At 40.0% G+C, this 26,625-nt stretch overlaps 2 protein-coding genes and 1 long non-coding RNA gene across 5 annotated transcripts; 1 reads left to right on the top strand and 2 right to left on the bottom strand.

Annotated features, from left to right (window-relative positions):
• Positions 1 to 1,189: 1,189 nt before the first annotated feature.
• On the bottom strand, positions 1,190 to 3,123 carry LOC310942531 (protein tyrosine phosphatase type IVA 2-like; the record flags this gene model as incomplete). Of its 3 annotated transcripts, XM_083907930.1 has the most annotated exons (5): positions 1,190 to 1,531; positions 2,009 to 2,083; positions 2,307 to 2,437; positions 2,840 to 2,932; positions 3,028 to 3,123. In XM_083907930.1, 5 exons carry the CDS (start codon positions 3,121 to 3,123, stop codon positions 1,420 to 1,422), a joined length of 507 nt encoding a protein of 168 aa, XP_083764056.1. In that variant the 3' UTR covers positions 1,190 to 1,419. The 3 variants fall into 3 exon arrangements, with proteins under 3 accessions (XP_083764056.1, XP_083764057.1, XP_083764058.1); XM_083907931.1 differs by lacking the exon at positions 2,009 to 2,083; XM_083907932.1 differs by lacking the exon at positions 2,840 to 2,932.
• Positions 3,124 to 3,374: 251 nt separating this feature from the next.
• Positions 3,375 to 5,186, bottom strand: LOC310942797. Its single transcript, XR_014593107.1, has 4 exons — positions 5,133 to 5,186; positions 4,054 to 4,198; positions 3,839 to 3,962; positions 3,375 to 3,651 (listed from the first exon to the last, which is right to left on the bottom strand). It is a non-coding gene; the product is annotated as an uncharacterized lncRNA (long non-coding RNA).
• A 2,788-nt stretch (positions 5,187 to 7,974) lies between these two features.
• Positions 7,975 to 14,720, top strand: LOC310942173 (gap junction beta-4 protein-like; the record flags this gene model as incomplete). Its single annotated transcript, XM_083907494.1, has 4 exons — positions 7,975 to 8,075; positions 11,778 to 11,990; positions 13,995 to 14,296; positions 14,378 to 14,720. Exons 2-4 carry the CDS (start codon positions 11,820 to 11,822, stop codon positions 14,718 to 14,720), a joined length of 816 nt encoding a protein of 271 aa, XP_083763620.1. The 5' UTR covers positions 7,975 to 8,075; positions 11,778 to 11,819.
• Positions 14,721 to 26,625: the final 11,905 nt, after the last annotated feature.

Here is a 26,625-nt window from a genome sequence, read left to right as displayed (position 1 = left end):
TAGCGTACTCCCATTGTGCCTTTCGCGGTTCATGTACGTGCCGAGGAAGTCGATAACGCGGACGGCTCGTTCACATAGCCGAGAGGCATTATGGTAGTGACATTACTGCGCATGCTCTGTGGGTCCCATAACCCGTAAATAAACATGGAAGTCAAAAACTTTTCTGGCACAATGCGCTGGGTGAGCTGGGTTCATAGAAATAAATGGAGCCAAAGGGGCGATGCTCTATCCAGTTCATATAATGCAACCATTTGTTGAATTAGGTGAGCCTTTTTCCAAGTGTCTCTAAATGAGTTCTTTAACAAACCTGAACTATCCCTTTAACATGCTGACCCTGTGCCATGGTGACATTAAAGCCGGTGCCAACGACATGAGTTTGAGACTGTGTTCCTGTCATTCTTGTGAATGGGAATTTCTGGCAAGTTTGTTTCTTTAATTACTTCTTTTTTTTTCAAAAACAGGGGTAAACATTGTGATTGACAGCTGAGACTGAGTAGCCAGTGATTGATTGAGCGAGTGAGTGTAATGGCGAGACGTCAACACCGTGGCTCCACTCTCACGACTGCACGGACTTCAATGACCAGCACAAGATGGCAGCTCCTGTATCCAGGTTAATTTGGCTTCACTTTTGTACAGTGGGAAGAAGTAAAGACGAGTGACTCAACCTTCTACACACTCTAGACTTGGAGCACACAGTACAGAGGTACATTGTAGCATTACTGGACATAGCATATCTCATATTTGCATCAAAGCCTGAATCTTTTCCAAGAATTTCTTCTTTTTTTCCACTTTTCTGTCATCTTTGTCATCTATGCCACATTCTGACTGCAGGACATTGATTTGGTCAATAAGAAAAGACATGAATAAAGCAGCCTCGGCAAGCCTAACCCAGGTATACAAACAACTATTTATACAAGGTTCAGTGTCATCGCTTAGAAGAAATGAAGCTCGTTTAAGTCTTAACTTAATATGAAAATTTGAGACCAAAAAGGAGTCTGCTGTCACCAGCAGGATTTGTTATAGCAAGATGTGTGCTTTAATGCCACACAAGGTTTAATTTCAATGTGACAGTTTAAATTCAAACTTTTGCTTAATTTTCTTCTTGGTTGCAGTACTGCCATCTTCTGGAATTAGAAAACTCTGTCTAACTCACTAAATCTTTGTGCAGCTTTGCTACATGTGAGGTTACAGACCAAGGAATGGAAATAACAACTTTCAATATCTCTACAGTTTCAGGCCTAATAACTGAAGAGCAATGCCCTTAAAATCTTTACATTTCTGGAATTAAACAAAGTGCTTTGAATAAATTACAAAACAATTATTATAATAATAATAATAATCAGGTGAACTTCCCATTTAAAATCAAAAGATGAGTCTCCTATGAAGTTGCAGTGAGGCTGTGTGGGGGGTTGTCGTTTCCTACTGTATACAGCAGTTCTGGCCCACAGTATCTTTGCAGCGCAGACACAGTTTAGGTTTGTAGTTTTCGAGGTAAAGCAGCTGCTTGGAGTTCAAGGCCCCGCGACGCTTCCTAATGACGGAGACAAAATGCTGTAAAAACATGTACTGTATGTATAGACATTGATGTCTATGGCAAGACCTTTAAACATTTAATAGCTAGACTGGATATGTATTACAGACACCTGTAATTCAATTCTTTGGTGTAAAAAAGGACAGGACATTCTTCCTATCCACAATTGTCAATTCAGATATCCACAATGACATTCTTGATATATCTGCAAAATAATTCTTACTAGGAGAAACTCCCATTTCAGATATCTTCAATCCAATTGTTACAAGTCATAATTACATTTACGATAATTGTAATGAAACCGCACTGAGGCGACTCATTTATCCTAGAGAGAATGTTATTGTGGATAGGAAGAATGTCATTGTGGATAGGAAGAATGTCATTGCATATCTGTAATACACATCCAGTCTAGCTATTAAATGTTAAAACTTGCCAAACGATGTCAGAAGTAGAGCAGAAGCAGAGCACTATACTCACATTCTTATGAACTGCACTGCGTCTTCATATTCCAAGCCACACTCAATTAGAGCCAAGGCCACCAACACGGGAGCTCTGAGGACAAGGAACAGATATAATTTCATTTGGTTTTTAGATTTGATTTACTAAATGCTCTTTGTCGCATTTTGTCGCCATGCAATTTACCGAATATATTTCAATGTATGTTGTGATTTTCGGCATGGTACAAATAAAATGTATTAAAATAATAGGTCATAGAAACAGAAAATTCTTATCTCTATAACTGTTATATAGAATATTTAGTTTCCTTCATTCTTACCGTCCTAATCCAGCAACACAGTGCACAGCCACACAGGAACCAGGCTCATCTCTGAGCTTCGTCTGCAGCAGGTTCAGCCAGTCCTCCACCACCTGGTCTGGTGGAGCCGAACCATCATCAAAAGGCCAGTCCTGGAAGGAAATTCAAGTATTTACTTTGTCTGCTGTTTTGATATGCTGTGAAGATTAATGGTCTGAAATGTGGAACAACTTCTTAAGGAACCGAAAAATATTCACGCTTACAATTATAATGTATGAGATCACAACTTACTTTTGCTGTGTTGCTGCAGTGTACATTCACATACAGCATTATTCGTCTCACCGTTTGTGTGCTTGTGCTACTGTCAATGACAATGACTAACGTCCACAAAGAAATATAAACCTTTTGTGCCTACTCTCATTTCTTGCCAACTTCTCAACTCACCATTAGAACTTTTCTATCAAAGGTCTCAGCTAAGTGAGTCATTCACACATTACAGTCTTCCATTTCCTACATTAAAAGAAAAAGAGGTTTCAAAAGAATTCAACACTTACCAGAACTTGTATGCCTTCTTGTTCCACTGGTGCCTTATCGTACGTGGCAGCACACACTCTCACCAAGGTGTTAACGCCATATGCCTTCAGATCCTATCAAACATATTTCATACACCACGTCACTTTTGTTTCATCAATATAAGATAATAAACAATGACGAATTTGAAAACATTTGAAGAATACACTACCTCGATAAACCTTCCCAGTTGTGCATTGGTGGGGTTGTGAGTGATGAGGAATCTCAGAGAGCCAAAAGAGATTTCCACTGGAGCTGGTCGGTTCATTTTTAGATCGATAAAAGGTTTTTCAACGAAGAATTAAAAGTAAGAGAGGTACAGTGCTTTAAAAATAAGGAGTAAAAGAAAGATTGTCAAAGAAATAAAAGTAAAACTCTATTTTTTGTCCCAAAAAGTATAAAATAAATACACTAAACCAAAAATTATTTAATTAATGTAAATATTGAATTGATTTGGCAAAAAAATTTAGTCTAACAAAAAAAATATTTGGAAATAATAAAAAATTTAACTATTCCTGGCAAATAAAAAAAATGGGATCACAACACGATTGGATGAAAAATGCCGAAATTCCAGGGGGGCAGAAAAAGGATCTATCCTTCAATCCTTCAAATTTCTTAGCCCATTCAATGAAGACTTGTACAAGTCAGAGGTGAAGAGGGAAAGAAAAGCAGGAAAGGAGTAGAACAGACAAGGAAGTCCTGGGCTAAAATCAAATCCGCCCCTTCTCCCCAGGACAGGTGACAAACTGAAGGTTGGCTTTTCTTCATATGGGTTCAACGAGGTGGCAAGAAGGACCTGTGGGATAGACACATATTCAACGACTAGCTCTATGACGACATATTTATGTCATACAATCAGACAATTAGTATTCTATCACCACTTCAGTGTAACTCTACTCTCCATCATCTATGGATTGTAAAATGGGAAACACTGAGAAACGTTTCCAAAATGTATATAAAGCAGCCTTCTTGCTACTACATACCTGTGTGAGTGAATGGCAGTGTTTAGCTTACTGCTGTCTCCTGTTCACTTGTCCACAATACGCATTAGGTGCTGGGCTTGGCAAAACTCCCCTCCAAGACACGCAAACGCCATACATGTGCAGCCTGACGAGAAACAAAGGCAACAAGGTCATGCGTTAGCGACGTGAAGACCCGTGGTGCAAACAGGAAGGACATCGCTGCTGTAAACACTCACCGCGATGAGAGCTGAGCAGACTCAGGTTCATTGAGCGGACACAGGAGAATGTGACGGCTCTCGGATGTAGACACACCATTGATGATGATGATGATGCTGTTTTTCTGCGTCTAGGCTGACAACGGCCCGTGAGCTTGTTGCTTTCCTGAGAAGAAAACGTATTGTTTAACATCACTCGTTGCATTCCGATTAGATAAATCATCAAAAAGATCAATTAATCTGTCCATTATTCGAGTACTTGTTTGGTCTGTAAAATGTCAGAAAATGTTGATCAGCGTTTCTCAAACCTGGAAATTATCATGTTCTCAAATGTTTTGTTTTGTCCACAAACCAAACGTATTCTGTTTTAATGATGTCTTTTTGTATGGAGCAAAGAATCCAGAAAATATTCACATTTAAGGAGCTAAGACATCAAAAAGCTGGTTTTAATTATTTAAAGGTGCATTATGTAATAAATCTTAAGTAACTGGCCGTAAAAAAGTCACAACCATAATATATGTATAATTAAATATCGTATCCTCATGTTTTAAGGGTTAAGTTTATTTATTTCGCACAACAAACACAAAAGAAGTGGCTTATTAGGGGAATCTCTATCACATGACTCCTGTTCAACACTTAAACTTGTAAAATCTGGACTCAATTACTACAGAGCTCGATGTTTGTTTATTGTCCCTGCAGCTCAAACCATGTTCACAAACAACCACATTAGCTCACGTTAGCTACGGCGACATGACGTTAGATTACCAAGCAGCTAGCTTATCGTCACTGTTAGCAGCTTTTAGATGGGACATGCATCATACACACAATTCTAAAGACAACGTCAAACTTAAGACAAATGCTAGTGTAAGATTGAATAAACTATTCAACGTCGCATTCAGACAGTAGATGTTCCGCTAACCGTGTCATGTAGAACCAGGTCAACGACCGTGTTCCCGAGTACACAGCGGGCTAACATGTTCGAGCTAAAGCAGCTACCGGTTAAAACAACAGCCGAATGACAGCACATGCAGCGGGTCATTTAACAATAGCAAGAAAACCATTTTCGACGTCAAACAATCACATTAAACTCAAATACTTACAAAACGTAGAGAGTCGGCGAAATATCCAGACGCGTCTAGTGACAGAGAACAGTCTGAAAGGAAGACATGTTGAACAGAAATGGTAGAGTCAACCAGAGGCGTTACGCTTTCCGGTGGTAATTTTTCGAAAATAAAACGAGGAAATATTAACGTGGCAATCCAAGAGTAAAATGGTTTTATTTTACAGGGCAACCCTGGCAACTTCCGGTTAAATATCAGCATGGTTCTCGCGAGTTTTACATTTAAAAAAGACAAGAGAAGACGTTTTACCTGCGAGTATGAAGACGATGGAAACACACTGGTTTGGGTTTGACATCAATGGAATAAAATAATCCGGGGAGAGTATCCGTTCTGAGGAGATGTTAATGGTTGTAAACAAGGTTTACATCCACTGCATGAATCCGTGTGTATACGTAGTTTCGGTTAGGAGGGTTAAGGTTAAATAAAAACAATCTTCAAAGCCACTTCATCACACGAAGTTCTGAGGTGATTTGTTCACACGTTTACATAGACGTATTTAAACTGATTCATAATGACAATTTTCCTCAAAGATTCACATGAAATTAATACGTTTCACAATGAGGATGTGAGGATCATTGACAGCAAGGCTGGTTATTAGCGCCATCTACTGTCAAATACAGCAGCGCGGTATGGTCAAAGCACCAAGCTTGTGAGTTGTAAGGACGTCAATATCCGGTTTTCAAAATAAAACAATGACGTCACAGGATCTCAACGTGCACGTTAAAAAATGTTTTAAAAAATGTTTTAAAGACCTAATAAATGGACTTAAAGCGACTGTATGAAGAGAGTTCTCTCAAAGTTCTGACTAAGAATTACTGTACATTTTTAGACATTTCAAATTAGTCAAGTCAAGTCTAAAATAGAAATATGATTGTGACTTTCCATGGACAAGACTGAGTAGGTTGCGTAGGACATTAATGACTACTAGCATCCTGTAGATAGACACTTTTACTGTACAGCGTTTGAGAAATGTCTTCTTTTTTGAGGTTTTATGGCAGTAGGCAGACACCGATTTTGGTGTCAAAAATCAAAAATATGGATCTAAATGTACCATTACTGCAAAATAAATAATAATACAAAATAATAAAAACAATATACATATGATATATATATATATATATATATATATATATATATATATATATATATATATATATATATATATATACACACACACACATACATGCTTATATACACACACACACATACATAAACATGCAAACAGTGAAGTTAATAAGTTAGTAATTTAAGTATAGAGAGCATTTGAAACCATAAACGCATTCATTCCTTTATTGAGAGCTCGATTTAAATGGCAACAACACAGGCGGCTTGTTTAGTTTAATCAAGTTGATCAGGGTTTAAGACACTGGGACATAGTCCTGTCTTTAAGTCGCGTAGATGTTATTACCATTAGTTTGTCCACTTTCTGCAGGCATGGGAGTCACTTGCAGGTTGGAGGTTCTCGCGAGAGTTTGAAGTATCTCGGTAATTCAGAAAACAAATTACTTTACTGACTAACGTGTGTTCAGAGATTATCTTCATACCATGGTTGTAATTACCGTTTTTTTTTTAAATTATTGTTGCTTTTCTTTCATTTCATTTTGCACATGTGGTCATTCTACTCTGTTTTCACCCAGAAAAAGTGCATCTCACTGGATATTTTTCCCTATTTGTGGACCATTCTCTGTAAACTCTGGAGATGGCTGTCACTTTACTCACTTTTCCTCTTGATTAGATATTTGCTTTAACAAGCAGTTGACAAGGTATTTCTAATAAAATGGCTATGGAGTGTATATCTGCATTAGGACCATATTTTGAAGTGGCACACGTATCTATAATAGACAATAACAGACAGTCACATTTCTGTGTGCAGGCAACCAGAATCAAGTCAGAGTCATACCACTGTAAAACACTGTATATGACTAATTTCAGCCTGAAGGTTTTTGTGCCTTTTTTCCCCCCTCAACATTTTGTTTTAATTCAAGTTGGGTTGACATTTAACAGCATCTATATTATCACATTTTATACAGTTATACAATTATAAAAATAAAACAAAAAACTGATGGACAGACTATTTATTTGTAATGTAAATCTATTCGCTGTTCTGCCATTTGTACTAATTGCCCACTTTAAAAACACAGTGTATTACTCCCCACAGGCTGTGGAACAACATGGAGGGTGTGGCACACACACACACACACACACACACATGGACAGCCTAAACAAAGCATTGTCCCTACTGTTGACTAAACTTAAACCAGTTCCTCAGAAATTTCTGCCTCATTAGGACCAGGTTTTGGTCTCTGTAAGGATTATTGGTCCTGTATTCTCTTACCATGACATTAACCAGCACAACTAAACCCAAACCTAATTCTAACCTCAGCCCTCAAACCTAAGGCCTTAAAAGTTGTGAGGACCCAACAACATGTCCTCACTCCCTATGGTTTATTTGTTTTTTGGTCCTGACAAATATACACCTTCAAGAACACACACACACACACACACACACACACACACAGGTATGCAGGTTGGCAGGGATGGATGTCCTGTGTCCTCACTCATATGAGCCTGTTTCTTTACCTATTCATAAGGTGTTTGGTTACATGGCTCGCAGGGTGTGGAGTTTTCCATTTCCTTTAAACTGACAAGACAGGACATGTGAAGTGGTTGTGTGTAAATGTGTGCGTGTGTGTGTCGTGACGTAGCAGCTGCTGAATCTGGTTTGGCAGGATTTCTGAAGAGAGGGCGAGAGAGAGAGAGAGCAAAGGCAGACCCAGAGAGAGAAAGGAGCTCAACACAGGCAGAGACACACTTTCCTTCACTACATCCGACTTCTCTGTTGTAGTTTGTGTTACTTTCCTCCCGCTGCTGTCCTCGTCCTTTTTTTGGGGGGAGGGTTTTAAAGCAAGGTTTCAGCACTAGGTAAGTGTGTAATACTGTTTTCTTACATTTTACTGTATCGCATGGCTGAAGGGTAAACAAACGACTGGTGTGTAAATGGTACACAAACTGAGTGACATACAAGCTTTTATTCTTGTTTAGCCTTAAAACAAGACGGATACTAGTTGTAAATTGTGCCGACAAAGAGGATATTCACAGAGTTAAACCTGGAAAAAACTTTTGCTTTTGTCATGACTAATACTCAAAACATCTCAAGAGAGGGAGGAGATTGAGCCACCAGCATGAAAAAAACTGCTTCAAAACCCAGAAAGCGGTGTTTAGACAGAATTAACTCGACACACAGAGCGTCACCACAGAGGCGTGGTTGACTCAAACTTCCTAACACTCAAATTTTCCACATTCCCCTCATTATATCTAAAGAATCCTATTGGTTCCCTGGACTTAACTGATTTTAGTTCAGATTAGTAGATGTGGATTACATAATGAAAACCCAAAGTTTGATTTCCCTGTGTCCATTTAGGAGGTAATTTTACACCAATATTTGATTTTTGGATTCACATTACAGTCTGACATATATACAATCACAACACAGCCCTCACAGACGTTCAAAACAACAAGTCCTCGGAAAAGAACCACTCATGTCAAATCTAAATATTTGAGTGTGTTCTAAACAGTGAGCGATCGGACCCTCCACTGCACTGGAAATCATTCAGGACGGCGTTAAAGATCCCATATGGATATAATTTGTCGTCTTTTCCAGTTCCAAAGTAGGAAATATGCACAGTTATGTCTTCTGTTATAATGTACTTGTGTCTTAAAGCATAAGTTTTAAGGTTCGATAGAAACCGCACACTCGCATGACTTCCATCACGTAATTACTAACTGCTGTTGACTGTAAAAGCAGTGGTTTGGCCGTTACCTGCAGCAAATAAGAACACAGAAACATGGGTACAACATCTGTAATGGAGTACAGACAGAATAAAAAAGCTAAAGATTGAGCTAAAGAATGGTCAAAAGTCAAAAGTGGAAGATATTCATTACGATGCCATGCCTGTGTAATGCCGAGTTCAATAGAAACCTGATGGATTGTGTACTTTTGTAAAACCACACTTGGAGACCAGTATCTAGGCAACATAAACTCAGAAACCACACATTCATGGTTCCAGCAGGGGCGCTTCAAGAGTCTTTGAGGGCCCTGGGGAAAGTGGAGCCGGGGGGTTCAAGTGGCACTGAGCCAAGTTAGACAGGGTGTTTATGGTTGTAGATTGTCGAGGGTGATATTTAAGGGTGTTTATTTGTTATTGCTGTCGATAAACCAGATGTTATTGGGGGTGCCCTTCTCAGCTCGGGCCCCAAAGCAACGGTCTGCCATGTTTTACATAGAACAAGCTAGGTTTCTAGAATATTCTCCACACTATAGGTCACATGTAGTTTGGCAAACATTAGTGTGTGACATGATCACCACAAAGTGTTAAAATCATGTGTTTTTCATGACCCCAGAATGAGGCTTTTATATCAGGAGCTGGGTCACCTCTATGGAGGCCACCATGTTTATTTTACAATAGCCCACAATCAACACACTAAACATCTTTAGCGCTTTGATGCTAAATTAAAGCTACATAGATTCTTCAACACATTTAGAAGGGAAGAGTGAAGTAAAGTGAAGTAATTCTACACACTGTACCTTTAAAGATGATCAGTAGATGAAAGGCACACATTAAAAATACTGGGTCCTGTCTAATTCTTTAGATTTCACTAAGGTTATATTATAGGTTTGTTTTACAGATGATTGCTTTAACTTAGTCATTTACAATGTATTCATTTAAGTATGTGGTAATTCCAATTTAATGGCTAATCAAACAGGGTTGATCAGGACTGAGCCCTGGGGTTTGTCCTGCACCCAGACGGGTTTGATTTCATAGTTCAGACCTGAATAAGTTGCAGCACAGCACACTTATGTGATGATACAAGACTTTTTCAGTACCATCAAACAGCAATGGTTCGTTCACAGTGTTAATTCAGCAGCAGAGCAACACAAAAGAGTGCTCTGAGCAGCAGCTGTGTGTACACAACTAACAGCAGCATAGAGAACACTGATCCAGCATTATTAAATGTTGTTTAACGAAATGTTATTCATATCTTTGAAAAAGGTTATTTCAATCAAAAGAAAACAATCATTGTTTTTTGTGGAGAGTTTGAATATTTATGACTTTTGAATATTTATGAATCATCAAGGTTATTATAAAGAGGAATAATGAACTTAAAAAACAGAGATGGGGAATCTTTACTGAAGCAGAAAGCTGGATTGCCACAGAGGGCTTATTATTAAAGGTATTGTGTTATTTTTGTGTTTTTTTCTGTGTCGCATGAAGGTGTTTTTCCACTTTTACAAATGCTTAAAATTGGCCTTACCTTGCCATCACCTTTGTCCAGGGCTTTCCAACAGGGCAGATACAGCAGGCTCACTGAGAGGGGGGCCTCCAATGAGAACACCTGAATAACATAAAAATATATGGACTTTTTATTTTGATGGATTCATGTTACCGAATAATTTATAATTGTCCATTTTAATATAAACACTTTACTAAAGTATTTTGTAGTAGGGATGTGAATCTTTGGGTGTCTCACGATTCGAGTCGAAAATCGATTCTCGATCCCAAAATTGATACAATGCTTAGTGTGTTAAGGCAAATTATGGCATCAAAACAATAACAGCAGTTTGTGTAAGATAATTTTTAAATAAAATGATTCCAATGATGTGATCAGACAAAAGCAAACCTAAGACAAAAGTTAACATTTAATTAGTCATTCAAAAAGTTAACTTGCACAATGCACCTTTAAAAATAAATAAATCAATGAAATAAATCGATTTTTGAAGTTTATGAATCAATTCAGAATTGTGGATGATTAGAATCGCGAATCTTATGTGAATCTATTTTTTTTTTTTTTCCACCTCTAATTTGTAGTTTCTTTTCCTTATAGATCAATAAAGCAATGTATTAAAACATACAGGTAGTCCAAAAAGAAAACCCCTTGAAAGTCCCTTGAAATGGTCCTGGACCACTTTTTAAAGGTGATAACTTCACATGCAGTAGAGTTAGACTCATGGGGATGAAGAGAAGTTTTCTGCTTTGCTGAACAATAGAGTATTCACATAATGTCTATAATGTCCACTTCCTGGGTGAGAGAGCAGAGAGTGGATTGATTATAGCCTGTCATATATAGCCTATAGAGAAGTATTTGAGGGAGTGGAGCTGAAATGAAGAGGCACCAACTCTTTATTTCAATTCATATTATATTTCAAAATGATTTTGAAGCTGCTTTAAAGTTAAGTACTGCCTATTGTTGCTATAAATGTAGAGAGAGATGATGCATTTAACTGTCAGCTCAGTCCTGAAACAACCTTAGACATGGCGGAGAACTGTGTTTATAAAGGCGGCCATCTCACCGGAGAGATTTGCAATCACACTGGTATGAATCTGACATGCCTGTGCATGCTGCGTTTCGGGTGCAGCTAGTGTATCTGGTATAACTAACTATTCGTGTCACATCCTGTAACTCGCTGGAATCGGCAAGGTGTGGCTACGGCTTAACTCCAAATATGTCTTTCCTTCTCAAAAAAAAAAAAAAAAAGTCCAGGAAAAGAAACAGCACAGGAAACACCTGTATCTTGTCATGTGAGGATGGAACAGTGACAAATGTCCTTCTTCTTTTCTTGTACAGGGTGCACTTGTATCTATCGGCCGGGCCAGTACAGCCGCAGTGATGAACTGGTCAGGATTGGAGAGTCTGCTGAGTGGAGTTAATAAATACTCCACTGCCTTTGGGAGGATCTGGCTGTCCATGGTGTTCGTGCTGCGCGTGCTGGTGTTCGTGGTCGCAGCTCAGAGGGTTTGGGGAGACGAGAGCAAAGACTTTGTGTGCAACACCCGGCAGGTAACACGGAGGAGCAACTATACGTTATTTTACGACTGAATGGTATCATGAACGTCATCGCCACACATCCATGTTGAATTGGCTCACACAGCGTGAGGTTGACCCTTTAAACCATTGGTTCTCAAAGTGCGGCCCGGGGGCCAATGGCGGCCCGCAGAAACATTTCTGGCGGCCCGCAATGAATTACAGTTGATTGTTTTAATCTAGGAGCTACTAAGCTTGTTAAATGTTTATTGGACATTACTGGACACAGACCAATAAGTGTAAACAAAAATACTGGGCAATTACCTGGTTTCTATATGGTGAATTTTAGTGTATTATTGGGTTATAAGCTGGTAATAAGCAGGTAGCTACAACCCCCAATTACTAGCTATTTACCCAGTAAATATATGGTAACAGAAATGTGTTACTTGGTATTATCCTGTAATTAGAAGCTAAGAACAATGGCCAAAATACTGGGTAATTACCCAGTAAATTATAAAGCGTTATTATATTAATGCTTAAATTACATTATATTAACGCTTATATTACTTATCGCTAAACTGTAGAACAGCAATCTGGTCATTAAAATGATTACAAATGGGATTTATTTCTGTTTTTTTGCCTTTGGCGGCCCTCAGTCCAATGTTTGGTTCCTAAATTGGCCCTCAGGTATCAAAACTTTGAGAACCCCTGCAGTTTAAACCTTTGTTTTACAAGGTTCCAATAAGAATACAGCAGATTTAGCCTGTAACTACTTTGGAAACACGATACTGAAATCAACAACCCCTGAGCCGTCTACCCATGTGGTTGATTATGACAACGTTTAGTGTGTTCTTACATGATGGAGTCGGTATGAACGACGGCGCTCTCTCGCCCCCACTTGGCTTCCAGCAGTTGTCAGGCGGTGAGTCACCACGCGCTTTTAAAGGCAGGGCATTGACGAGAGAGCAGATGTGAGGGGGTGGGATGAACTGTATCATTTGCACTGTTATTGCAACTTTTTTTCCTGTCTCCTGCTTCACCCCCCCACACAGAGACACACACACACACACCCAAGGAACTTCATTTATTGATGACTAACTGGTTGTGTAACAAAACTTACAGACTCAAAAGCTTTAAGGGGCAATAGGCTCTTTACACTTCAGTTTAAAGTTTGGAGATAGGACTGTCCTGTAGCTGCTGAGTTGTTGACCTCAGTGTTCTGAATGGATCATGAAGGTGCAACAACTCACACAGTAGGAACCATCTGTGGTGTAAATAATCAAACCAATGACAGCAAAAGAGCTCATTTCATCCATATTATTCCCAAATTAAATTAAAATTTTAGTCCCTGTTGCTTTGGTATGGAGGTAAAAATCTCAGAAACAAATAACTCAAAGCCTGACAAAACCGGGGAGCTCTACGATACCTCGATGTCAGTTTATTTAACTATTCAACCTATGAAAAAAGCCAAATTAAACTTGAGATCTTGCGTCTTTAAAGGTGCATTATGTAATAAATGTAAAGCAACTGGCCATAAAATCCTCCTAATGTGTCACAGAGACTCAGGAATAATGTTCATATAACATACTGAACTCACCAACAACAACAGTACAGCCACCACAATTCATGTTTATGTTATGAAATCATGTTTTGGCACGTGGCGCCACCTACCGCCGTCTACCAATCATTGCAGTCAGTAGTCTCAGCTGCCGAGCGACCACGGGTTGCCAGTTACGTCTGAGCTACAATGGCGGAGAAAACGAAACCTAAAAGACTTCGTTATTTTTGAATTTGAGTGTAGTAACCGGTTTTGGCCACATTCTTACGTATGGCGCCTTTAACACAAAGCCTTCGTTACAACGTACACACAGGAAGGCGTGTTATTGAAAGTGTAGGCTCCAGTGTATTTGGACGACGATTGTCTGTTTGATTAAACTGAACCCCTTAAACTGGCACTGTTTTGTATGTACAGTATCATCTAATGGCAGATTTGTTAATTTTAAGTGACTAAAATTTTTTTTTTTTCTTCCCTATCTCCAGCCTGGCTGTACCAACATCTGCTATGACCACATCTTCCCCATCTCCCACATCCGTCTGTGGGCGCTGCAGCTGATCTTCGTCACCTGCCCGTCCCTGATGGTGACGGCTCATGTGAAATTCCGTGAGGTCAAGGACATGAAATATGTGGAGCTTCACCACGGCTCTCATCTGTATGCAAACCCAGGCAAGAAGAGAGGCGGACTGTGGTGGACATATCTGCTGAGTTTGGTCTTCAAAGCCGCGTTCGACACAGCATTCCTCTACATTCTGTACAGGATATACCACGGATATGACCTGCCCAGGTGAGTGTGGCGTCTTAATCCCTTCAAGTTAAAATATGGGGGTGTATACTTAAGCTTTAACTCCACTTTGTTCCCTTTTAGACTGTCCAAGTGTTCACTGGAACCATGCCCCAACACCGTCGACTGCTTCATTAGCCGTCCGACAGAGAAAAAGATCTTCATGCTGTTCATGGTGATATCCAGCGCTCTGTGCATCTTCATGTGCATTTGCGAGATGGTTTACCTCGTGGGCAAACGATTCAGCAAATTGTTCCGAGTCCGAAACGAGAACCAGAGACTCATATTCGCCGATCAACACGAGCTCACCGAGCTCGCGCCGCCGAGGTCCCAGTATCGGAGGACAGATCCAACGCTCGCGGAGAGTCAGCTGAGTTTAAATAGGAAGGAGAAGGTGCGAGAAGGCACTACAACGACAACGCTGTAGGACACGATGACCGACCTCCAATCTGTGGATCTCTTTCCGATGGGTGACCGCACAAAAAAAAACAACAACTATCAAACCAAAGGATTTTAAATGGCTGATCCTGAACATTGTGATTCTGGAATCAGCTGAAAAGGAAACACATGACTCTCTTTGAGATGGATCGCCGACACATGGCTGCATTTTGTAGTACACAGAGAAGATGACTACTTTTGTGATACTGGACTATTACAGTGTCTCATATGCAGAAAGACATCCAGGAGGTTTACAGTGGAGTCTGATGTCTTTTACGACACTTTAGATTAATCGTTGGTCTGTGATCAACAGCAATGTGTATAAACTTGTACATTCCAGCACTTGGTGACTTCAGCACTGTGGTTAGCTTTGTTGAGAGCCTTGACTGAGAAAATGGCCCCCTGTACACCCGGCATTAAAATGCATTTTCTGTGATTGGATTGCAATCAGATAGCACCTGAGCATTTATAAATACAGGTTGTTGGTGATATGGCAGCGCATAGGATGTGACGCTGTAGTTTGTTGGTGGATCTTTGAAGGAGAGGGGATGCTAGCGCTATTACGATCACAGAAAACACATCGCATTGCCAGGTGTAAAGGGAGCCAATGAGTAGTCAAATAGATGTTCTTTGTCAGGGAAAACTAGGAATATCCTGAGCGGATGAGAGGAGCTAACTCCACTGTTAACTTCCACGAACCAAATCTAAATGCTAATTTAGGAAGTTATGGAGGCTAACAGGAAGTAATTAGCCAAAGGACAACATTGCTGACAGGAGCTTTAAGTGGGTTACTGATGAAACAATCTCATTACTGTATATTTGACAAACAGCTGGTTATTTAATGTGTCCATTTAATGGCTGTTTAATGGTTTAAATGTTACATTGTTGTAAAATATTTGCATTTTTACTATTTAATATCAGGGGACGTGGTGGACTCAAAACTGTAGCTGCAAAAGAGCAGGACCATAGACAATAAAAAAAATAATTAAAGGTGCATTATGTAATAAATCTAAAGCAACTGGCCATAAAATCCTCCTAATATGTCACAGAGACTCAGGAATAATGTTCATATAACAAACTGAACTCACCAACAACAACAGTACAGCCAAAATATTTGCATTAAAACAATATTTTGCAGACTGCAAATCATGTTTATGTTTTGAAATCATGTTTTGGCATGTGGCGCCACCTACCAGTCATTGCAGTCAGTAGAGTCTCAGCTGCTGAGCAACCACGGGTTGCCAGTTACGTCAGAAAACGAAACCTAAAAGACCTCAGTATTTTGAATTTGAATGTAGTAACTGTTTTTGGCCACATTCTTACATATGGCACCTTCAAATGTAATCTTCCGGGTTGCAAAACAAACTCTCGTTTTGAAGCTCTGAGATTGCATGATCTGTGATGACAGGAAGTTCACAGATGTCACTGGCAACTAAGCTGTTGGAGGAGACCAGCTGTCAATCACACTGTTGTTGTGTCCACTCATCATCATATGCGATTAAACACATTCCTCTTGATGGGAACAGAATGGACCAAATAGACGTCATATTGCTGATGAAGACAACAACCAAAAACAAGCGATTAAAACCATGAACTTCTCAGGAAAATGTTTACTTCAAGAGATCAAGAGAAAAGTAGGTTAATTTTCCCATCGACTCCCATTCAAATTGAGCTTTTTTTATGGTGAATAACTGCTACTTCTATCCTACGTTCACTTTTCAAACTGTTTTTATACATTTGTAAACACAGTGTATGTCTGTATGGACAGGTCTTAAGCGAAGCTAAAAGGATCGTGTTTAAGGAACTAATGTTTTTGCTGCTACATCCAATGTTAGTCCTGCTCTGAGTTTCAGCCATTACTGTGTTTACAAGACAGGAGGTTAGAATATGTATAGAAACATCTCTTTACAGCCAAAAAAATACAACAATGACTTGGAACACTATGAGACAGACCACCTGGGTTTGGGCCAGCTGACCAACAAGCAAACTAATCAGCTGTTTGGGGCCCCCTGGTGGTAAGGGGGAGAAAACATAATTACTAATTACAAACCACAATAAATAATACATATTTTGTTTTTATATGATATTTATATATCTTAAGAATGTTGAGCTTAAGTTATTTGGTTTATTTTGCAGTTGAAAATTGCTCACTTAGTTTTAAAAAATCAAAATAGAATTCGTTAAACTGGTTTAATTGTTTAATTCAAATTCAGTGTCACCAAACTTAGTGCTTAAATTTGAGTAAATAACACAACTATAATGAATGCAACGTTTGTATAAATGGCTACTCTGAGGTGGTGGCAAATTCAGCTTAGGGCCCCATAAACTCTTGGGCCGGCCCTGTTTCCACCACTGGAAATGGCTCAGAAAGTAAAGAGTGTGTTAAAGAAGAGTGAACCGTCTCTTTAAAAATCCCTCGTCATTGTCTACCCTCGCTGATGTGAGATGTGTATCAACTTGCTGCTCAGTTGTTAAGGCGGAGTTCACAAGTAGCTTCATGAAAGAAAAAAATAATATCTTCATAATTTTTTGGTTCAGTCCCCACGTCGAGCTACTTCTCTTCTGAATAAACTGGAATGTCCCAACAGTTTCTTTTATAGACAGATTTGTGTTTTTTTTACAATTACGATGACAGAATTGATTGCTTTTAAAATAAAAATGCTGATCAAGCTCTTTGTCCTGACTATCTTTCGTCGTGTTTTCTCCACATACAGGATTTGCATAATGAACATTGTGATCCTGCTCATGGTGAGAGGGAACGCATGTTCAGGTTAGACTTGTTAAGTTGGGTGGGGGGGGGGGGGGTGCAGTACTGTTGAAACCATTCAAAATGAAATGAACTTTTTATATTTGACCAAACTTGGGTTTCAGCCTTCGGAAATGAGACACATCAGAATGAGCAGTCAGTCAAACATTACAACCATTAACCTGAATAGTATACAGTGGGCAGGGCTCATGGAAACGTCTGAACGAAAGGACTGATGAGTATTTTATTGTGACAAAATGCATGCATGGATGTGGTCACGCGAATAGCCTACTGCTCTCTTCATACTACTACCTACTGCATCTTCTCAATGCACACATCATTTTCTTTTTCTAAAAGTAACTATTTATGTGCCTCTTTATATCTCAATGTACATCCATATACACTTTGTATATTAACACTACACAAGAGTACACCTCTTTGTACATCCAACCTTCACACACAGCCTCATTTGGCCATCACTGAAAAATCTTCTTCAGCTCCCGCTATAGGAATACATACTTCCTACAGGCCCTTTACGAGTAAAAGAGATGGAACTTAAGCCAAGTTAGGCTGAACAAAGCGTTTCAGGCCGACCCAAAGGGGGTACTGCACCATGAATAGTAAACACGTATATCAAAAATTCTGAAGTGTCACACTGATTGGTACAAGTGGGTGTGTGGGAATTCATATCCTGTCAAGATGTCTGTGATGAACTACACTCAAAAAAAGTGGCTTTAATTTGCGAGCATTAGGCTCAATTTCAAAACAAAAGTCCTGGAGTAATGGCAGTAAGAACACAATGGGGGTCGATGATCCAAGTTCACAAACTTCAATAACGTGTGTGTCCACCATTAGCCTCACGCAAGAGTGGTACACCGGCGACGTGTGTCAATCGTGGCCTGGAATGATCGTGGAATGATGCCCGTTCAGTTGTGTTGCCACAGCTGTAACGCTCAACCCAGCACTCAGCATGCCAATGGCACGCTCCCTCATGATTTGTGACATCTGTGGCATATTGACAAGTGACAAAAGTCCACATTTTGGTGTGCCCTTTTATTGACCAGACCATAAGGAGTGTCTGTGTACTGGTCACGCATATTGACCACCACTCTGCCATGCTCCATGACTCTGGTGAGTTGAAATACTCAATCTGAGATTGTAGTCAATAGGAGTGAGCAAGTGACACTGGACTACTGGGTTTGAGCAAAACAAATGCATCAAGAATCTGAGCAAACGTCATGACATTCTATTTTTGTTCACCATTTCAAGTTTGTGCGTTTATATATTTTTGTTGAGTATATTTACAGCTGAACCGTACGCCAGAGTGGTGGCAGTAATGCACCAAAAAGCTAAATGCCTGCTGCCACATGTGGCAATTAAACCACCAGAGGGCGCCACTCCACCCCTTCAAGAGACAACATCTTGGTTTTACCTGCAGCTGGTGTTCAACAGAGCAGGATACAACAGGGAATCAGCTTCTCTCACCGCAGACATTTTGACACATCTTAGTAGGAAAAGCACAGGTGTCACTGTTAACCTTCACAATGACTCTGTTCAAGTTCCTGCAAGTGAGGAACACCAACAGTGAGTCAGCAGACTCTCCAACACTGAGGAAGCTAAATGAAACTCGGCTATCTTTCATTTGATAATTAACACCTGTGCTTCTCCTACTGTGTCCTGCCAAAATGACTGTGGAGAAATCATTATCCCTCCATCATGATGAGACTCATTTCAAACCAAGCACAAAAAGCGTGCGTGTGAGAGGGAGAAACATAGTAAATAAAGGGCATAAATAAAGAGATGAAATTTGGACTGCACACCTGCTGGTTTTATAGATATATACAGGAATGTGTATGAAGACCAGACATAAACCAGATCATTAAGCTTATATAGGTGACTCACAGACTCACCTACAGACTGGATTCTTTACCATAAAGCACAAATAACGGTTTTTAAATTTTACGTCAGCTTCCATTTAAGTTAAAGCACTTTATGAAAACACAAAAACAGAATTATACCGCACTAGCCCATTCACTTTGAGTGTCATCACAAGTTGCCGAACTGCATTGTGGGTCTATCGCTTGTGTCAGCGGCACAGGATGTTAGGTGTTCAATTCCAACAACGTCCAACAACAACCCTCGCAACTTACCCTTTATTTCAATTTATTATTTATACCTGCGCTTTTCCTATTTTTCCCTGAATCACTGTCTCAAAAACAGTTGACTGTCAGGAACATAAAGGAAAATTAGGAACTGCATATTTTCCCACATCAGTCGTGGACAAATATCAAGGTAATCCTATATCCAGCAGCCTCTGTGCTCAGCATTGGTAAGTATTTTAGCACAATATTTCCTTCACAAAATATATAATAAATGAAAAGCATCAAGTTAAAGCTGTACACTGACAAAGCCACTACTAAAAGCATGGCTGCCATCAGGGACACGTGAAGGACAAATAGACTTCAGAGACTCATAATAACACCTAACATAAGTCACTTTGTCTTTTCCACCAAAGTCCAGAGATAAAACGGCAACAATGCAGGGTTAAAAACACTGTGGGATTTTATTACCATGACACCATGAAACCCATAAACTCACAGCACTTTGCGATGTCAGAACACCCGAGGGATCACACCGGCGACACGTGTTCACAATCTCGTCTGGGTGTTACACGAGAGTTTCGTCACTTTAGAGATGTTAATGTGTCAAGTGTGAAACAATTTGCCAAAACATCACGTTCAAACTATTCACGATGCAGATGTTTTCACTGCGTGTCTGGTGCGGGTTCTCGCACAGGGGGGGATGCACACGGTGCAGTCAGCTGTTTGTGAAATGCAAATTGCAGTCTGGACAATTAAAAAAATACATTAGCTGATTGAAACCACATACAGAGGTGTTTTCAAATGTGATTCTGATTGGATTTTTCCACATCTGTTTCAATCTGACAGCATTCAGCTTAGGGCCCCATACACTCTTGGGCCGGCCCTGTTTCCAACACTGGAAAACGCACAGCAAATACAAACTCTCATTGATGTCGTGATAATGTGTATTATTCTTTATCAACTTACTGCTTTTTTCCCCTCGACTAGTGAGGAAACAGTCGTTACAGCCAAGTTTACAAAGTAGCTTCACAGAAAAAGAAACTACATCAATGACGTAGATCTGCAGAGATGGAAGTTAATTGCAGGCGTGTTAAAAGGCTGACACAGAGGAAGACAATAGTTTAAAACAAAATGAGATAAAAGCAAGGAAGACAACAAACCGTGGGAGGACGAGGCTCCACATTAGGGACACAAACAGGCACAGAATTCTGTCGCCCTTTTTGTTGATTTTTTTTTTTAAGACTATTTGTTTTACGGGGATGTGGCCTGTAACTATAGAAATCCATGTCAATATATGGACACACACAGATCAGATCTATTGCAATCACTTGCAATATATAATGTGATCAGTTGGTCCGGAAGATCAGACTCTGATCGGATATGCTCATAAGTCCTTGAACTTTAACATGAAATATGACACTGACAACAGAACAAGGGATAACATAAATCCTTCATGGTCCTTGCAATATGCTAATCATCTTCACTTAATGACAACAATCCTCTGCATGGACACATCCAGAAACAACACACTGTACTACACTGTACACGGTACCATAGTAGTACATAGTAGTAGTACTGGTGCTTCCTGGCAAATGCACTCCATGATTATCCCGAGGTAAATAAGTGCAAGTCATCATCATCCAAACTATTCGTGAGCAGCCTCTTGAGAGGAGCACAGAGGAAAAAAGGATAGTGGATGATCCATCCCATTACCTTCACTGTGAGAATGAGCGTTTACCATCTGGCAGAAGATGCAGAGAAACAAAAATATAAAGTAAATCACTTACATGAAGATTTTTGCCACATAAATAAAGACCCGCCATTAATTTACAGTATGTGCAATACTGTCCTGAGTGCATCGGGAGAGTCTGCAATATCGAGATAAGTGTGCAAAAATGTTGGCAGCTGCATAATTATAATATTAATGTGTTTATGACTTGATTTTATTCTCGCTTCAAATTCAAGGTTTCCATTATTATCTATGATATAGCTTTTATTTATATGCAGCACCACTGAGCACAACATTAATGTCCCCAGGGGGACAATAAAGTGTGTTGACAACTGTTTTGGCAGGTGATTGAACTGCTGTGGTGCTTCATCCTTATGGTATTTTGACCAAAGCATGTCACAGTTCACTAGGACACCAAGGAACTAGTTTAACTTGGAGAAATGGGGTATAATATGACCTATTTAAAATATATATATATATATATATATATTATTTTTCATTACACAGGGTCTTGGCAGTTGAGGTAGAATGTGCTCAGCGCTGCACAAAAAACCCAACGACAACAATCAGAATTATTTTGGAACGATTTGACTCAGAGACAAATTTGGAGGTGCTTCACTGTGATAAAAGCCTCAGTCAGCATTATGTAATGTCTTTAAAGAACCCAGTCTGTTATATGCCAGGTTTCCACAGGGTGGAGAACGCACACTCTACGCACACTCTACACACACTCTACACACACACACACAGGGTTTGCTGTGATGGCCAACATCATCAACCCACACTGCTTCTTTGAGCTCCATGAGCTCTTGCCCAGGTTTAAAATAGCTCCGCTCTGTCTCTCTCAGGTCTTTACCATGATATTTGTGAGGGTCTTAAACAACCTCCTGATCTTCTCTTCCTCTTCATCCTGCTTGTATCCCATTTTTTTATCTGTCTTTATCCGTTTATCTCTGTCTTTTCAGGTAGAGTAGCAAAGGTAGCTGTGTTGTACTTCACCCTGGACAGTGAGACGGACTTTAAAATCCCTCTTAGCGACATGCTGATTTGGCGACACAGTCACCTGGATCACATGATGCCATTTTACATTTGTGTAAACGCAAGCTTTTGTTCCTCGACTAAGATGAAGATGCTTATTTACATGTGGAACATATTAAAGAAATCTAGATATCTTCAGTATCACCACACTTCTGGCCTTAAAGGTGCCATATTTAAGAATGTGGCCAAAAACGGTTACTACATTCAAATTCAAAATACAGAGGTCTTTTAGGTTTCGTTTTCTGACGTAACTGGCAACCCGTGGTTGCTCGGCAGCTGAGACTCTACTGACTGCAATGATTGGTAGACGACGGTAGGTGGCGCCACATGCCATAAACATGATTTCAAAACATAAACATGATTTGCAGTCTGCAAAAGATTTTTTTTAATGCAAATATTTTGTCTGTACTGTTGTTGTTGGTGAGTTCAGTTTGTTATATGAACATTATTCCTGAGTCTCTGTGACATATTAGGAGGATTTTATGGCCAGTTGATTTAGATTTATTACATAATGCACCTTTAACCCTGCCTTTTCCTTTTTCTAGATATGCAAAGTAGACTGTGTGTCTTTGTGTGGACAGGAGCGTGATTCTCCCCGGTGATCTCGCCCACCGAAGGAGGAAACCACAAGAAGACCTTGTCTTTATGCCGACTGCACGTCAAAGTGCACCTGGAGTCACTTCATTTGAACCGGGTTGTTGATTCTCTTCAGATAATTTAGCTCCTTCTTTTTGAAGAGTCCTCTTCTAGTTGTTATATCTGTTTTGCGCACAACACCGCCCACTGCCCGTTCTACTTTGATTAAGCCAGCATTTATTTTTGGAATTCACACCATTTCACTCCTTTGTCTAATTCCACAAATAACCATCGTGTTATATTGTTGCTTCCCTTTCCCCTCACAAGCCGGGTCGTAACAGCGACGGTACCCATTTCCTGGATATGAATGTGGTTACGTTTAAGCACAAAAAGCATCTGGTTGAAGCAAAGAAGAGCTCAAGTGTATCCTTTATCCAATATGGTTTCCATAAATAGACACAATGTTGCAGGGTAAAAAAAAAGCCCAGCAGGATGATGTCATATAACACACACTGTAGCATCTCGTTTTGGAGCTGCTCTTGGTGTTTCACTTCACCACCTCCACGTACATGAGAGCTACGTCACTTCAGAAATGTCGATGCGACGACAAGATATCCGTCCAATATAATCACGATCCCTCGTCTACACTTTACCAAACCATCTCAAACTCGACTCTCTTACTTTACGGCCTGTCCCAATTCAAACCCCAGCCCTAGATTTTAGCGCGTTCCTGCTTGGGGGTAGGGTGTCCCAACACTTTAGGGAGCAAGGGGCAGAGGTGGAAAAAGTACTAAAATATTGTACTCAAGTAAAAGTACAAATACTTTGATGAAATATTACTCAAGTAGAAGTAAAAGTAGTCATCTGAAAATGTACTCAAGAAGAAGTAAAAAGTAGTTCATTTGAAATGTAACTGATAGGATTTATAAAGTAACTAAGTACAATACTTGAGTCAATACGTACTCAAGTAAAATATAAAATCCTGATTTTAGTTAAAAAAAGTACAAAATACACAAAAAAAGTATTCAATACAGTAACTTGAGTAAATGTATTTCGTTACTTTCCACCTCTGGCAAGGGGGAGTGCCTTTCCTCCCCTAAAAACGCCCCTCGCCACCAAGTCAGCTCTGGACCAGGCTTGCGGGCAAGGGAGTGTCCCATGATGCCTTACACACTCAGCCACCGGCGATTTTCTGGAACAATATGGTGGCTACCGGTGCAAACGACTGTATGCGAACTATTCGCAAATACGCCTGTAAAAAAAATCTATACATGCGGATGTTTCGTGCTTATCCTGACTATTGCGTGCAGACGGCGATCGCGTCTTCTGTTTCGCATATTTCTTCCTCGTTGATTTATCAAAAAGAAGATAAATCAACATAGCCCACACAACAGGCAGGACCTCCGCTGGAACCGACATTTTCAAACGTGAATGAAAACAGTACACTTCTTCTGTATGGCGGTATTGCAGTTCACAGGCAATGTGTATCACCGCCATCTACTTAGGGCCCCCATAACAGCTTGGGCCGGCCCTGACGATTATATTATTTCAGCAAAATTCAACATCTGCGTTTCCATGGTTACTCAGTTAAACAAATGCAACATCTCTGTGGGAGCCTCCGCCACAATCAAACCCTTTAAACTTTCTGTAATAAATAAATACCTAATATTACCCATCAAATTGATCTTACATACATCCCATTATCATAATTATAATAATTATTATTATTGGTTTGCCCTATTTTCAGCAAGGCAAATGTGGGACATCTTTCTGTAGAGGTACGATTATAATAAACAAGGTTGATTGCTAATTTGCTGGAGCCGCAGACAAAGATAACAGAATATTATCTTACAGCGTGCAACTGTACAGCCTAAGATACAACCTTGAATCCTAATGCTTTCCACTTTATATTCTTACATGTGTGTGTGTGTGTGTGTGTGTGTGTGTGTGTGTGTGTGTGTGCGCGCGCGTGCTGAGATTCCACAGCTCCTTTCGTCCTCCTCTCTTCACACATGCAGTGCATACAAACAGCTAGCACCCACACAGAACAGCACACACACAATAAAAAAAGCTATCAAGCACCCACCCACATGCACACACACACACACACACACACACACACACACACACACTCACACAGTGAAAAATACACACAAAAACAAGAAGAAAGACACCTAACTGAGACAGTGGCAGCGAGAGGGAGAGACGGTGAGGGACGGAGTTATATAATTCTGTTTATTCTGCTCGAGACTCCATCTGTTAACGTTGACGTCTCTGTATGAAAGATGAAGACAGTTTTCATCAGTCGGTGAGTTTTAAAGTCAACAGTGTGTTCACGGTCACTGCAGAAACACAAAGACGTCACCATGTTCTCATGTGTTTGTGTCTAAAGAGACAACCCACTGTGATGTGGGCCGTCTCGACTCTCTCTACTGTCTAGTTAGTGAAAAAAACAGCCTTGCAAGTTCAGGGCCGCCGACCCGGAGTCCTCAGAATCAGGAGGTCTCACGTGAAACATTACCTCACAGCACTACACACTCAAACCCTAGCCAGGTACCGGCTATAAGATCAAGGCAGCATTTTTTTTTAGATGTTCATCATGGCAGAGCTGGCGAAAAAGAAGCAGAACTGTCTGATCGAGCCTGTGAGTAAATGGCGAGAATTGAAAAACACAGAAGCATTCAAGATGGACCACGTTTTTGTTTACAATTCACATGGCGAGGAGAGGGGAAGCGAGAGGGGAGTGTCAGGGGCTGAGGATAGAGCACGAGAAAAAGCGACCCGACTTGCAAAGTTCTGCTTTAAAAAGGTCAATGTAGCCATGTTTGCACATAGTGGAACAGTTCGGTGCTGTACTGTCTGCATTTCCATTAGCAACAGAACCAAAATAACCATTTTTTGGCACCCTTCCATTGGGTAAAATGGATGAGGGTCAGCTTTGTTGCAGCCAAAAGCTGCTGGATGTCCTCCATTGTTGTCTGTTGTGCCCAGAGGCGATTCTAGAGTCTGTAGGGGCCCTAAGCAAAACATTCCCAGGGGGCCTTTCCAACCAGTGTTCATCAACATTGTTACAGATAATCTGACACAACCAAAAATGTATGAGTTAAAAATATTTTTTTTTTCAAAATGAATGAAATAACATGGAAAAACCTTGTAATTAAAAAGTATGTGGAAAATATAAAGGACAATAAAATACTGTAAATAGCTTTAAAAAAAACTATATAAACTTAGTAAAAAAAATACATTACACTGTAAAGAACCCACATTATAAAACAATATGAATATATAGACCAATAAAATACTGTAAATAACTGGAAAAAACATATAAACTGATTAAAAAAGATTAAAAAGCATTACACTGCAAATAATCATTTTCCAACTTGCAGAACAATAACTTCACGGGGGTTGAAGTTAAGTGGGGCCCATTTAGGAAGGTTTCAGGGGGCCCCACTATCAGCTCGGGGCCCGAAGCAGTTGCCTGCCTTGCCTGTTCACAAGCTGCGCCTCTGGTTGTGCCTCGTTCTATACCTAACTCGATTACAAAAAAAAATCTCGAGGATTTGTTTAATTCCTATCTCGCGCGGCCTGTTCAGCACAGGAATCATTGTTTCACGCAGACCGCTTTAGCCGCGTTTCACCGCACATCCGGATTTCAGCTGGCGCGATGGCAAAGAGTGAAACAGCCCTGAACAAGGAAGTAAAT

The sequence above is a fragment of the Microchirus variegatus genome (assembly GCF_963457635.1).
Source record: "Microchirus variegatus genome assembly, chromosome: 21".
NCBI lineage: Eukaryota > Metazoa > Chordata > Actinopteri > Pleuronectiformes > Soleidae > Microchirus > Microchirus variegatus.
Note: the sequence above shows the minus strand (reverse complement) of the source record. Positions and strands in the feature narration are given on the sequence as shown.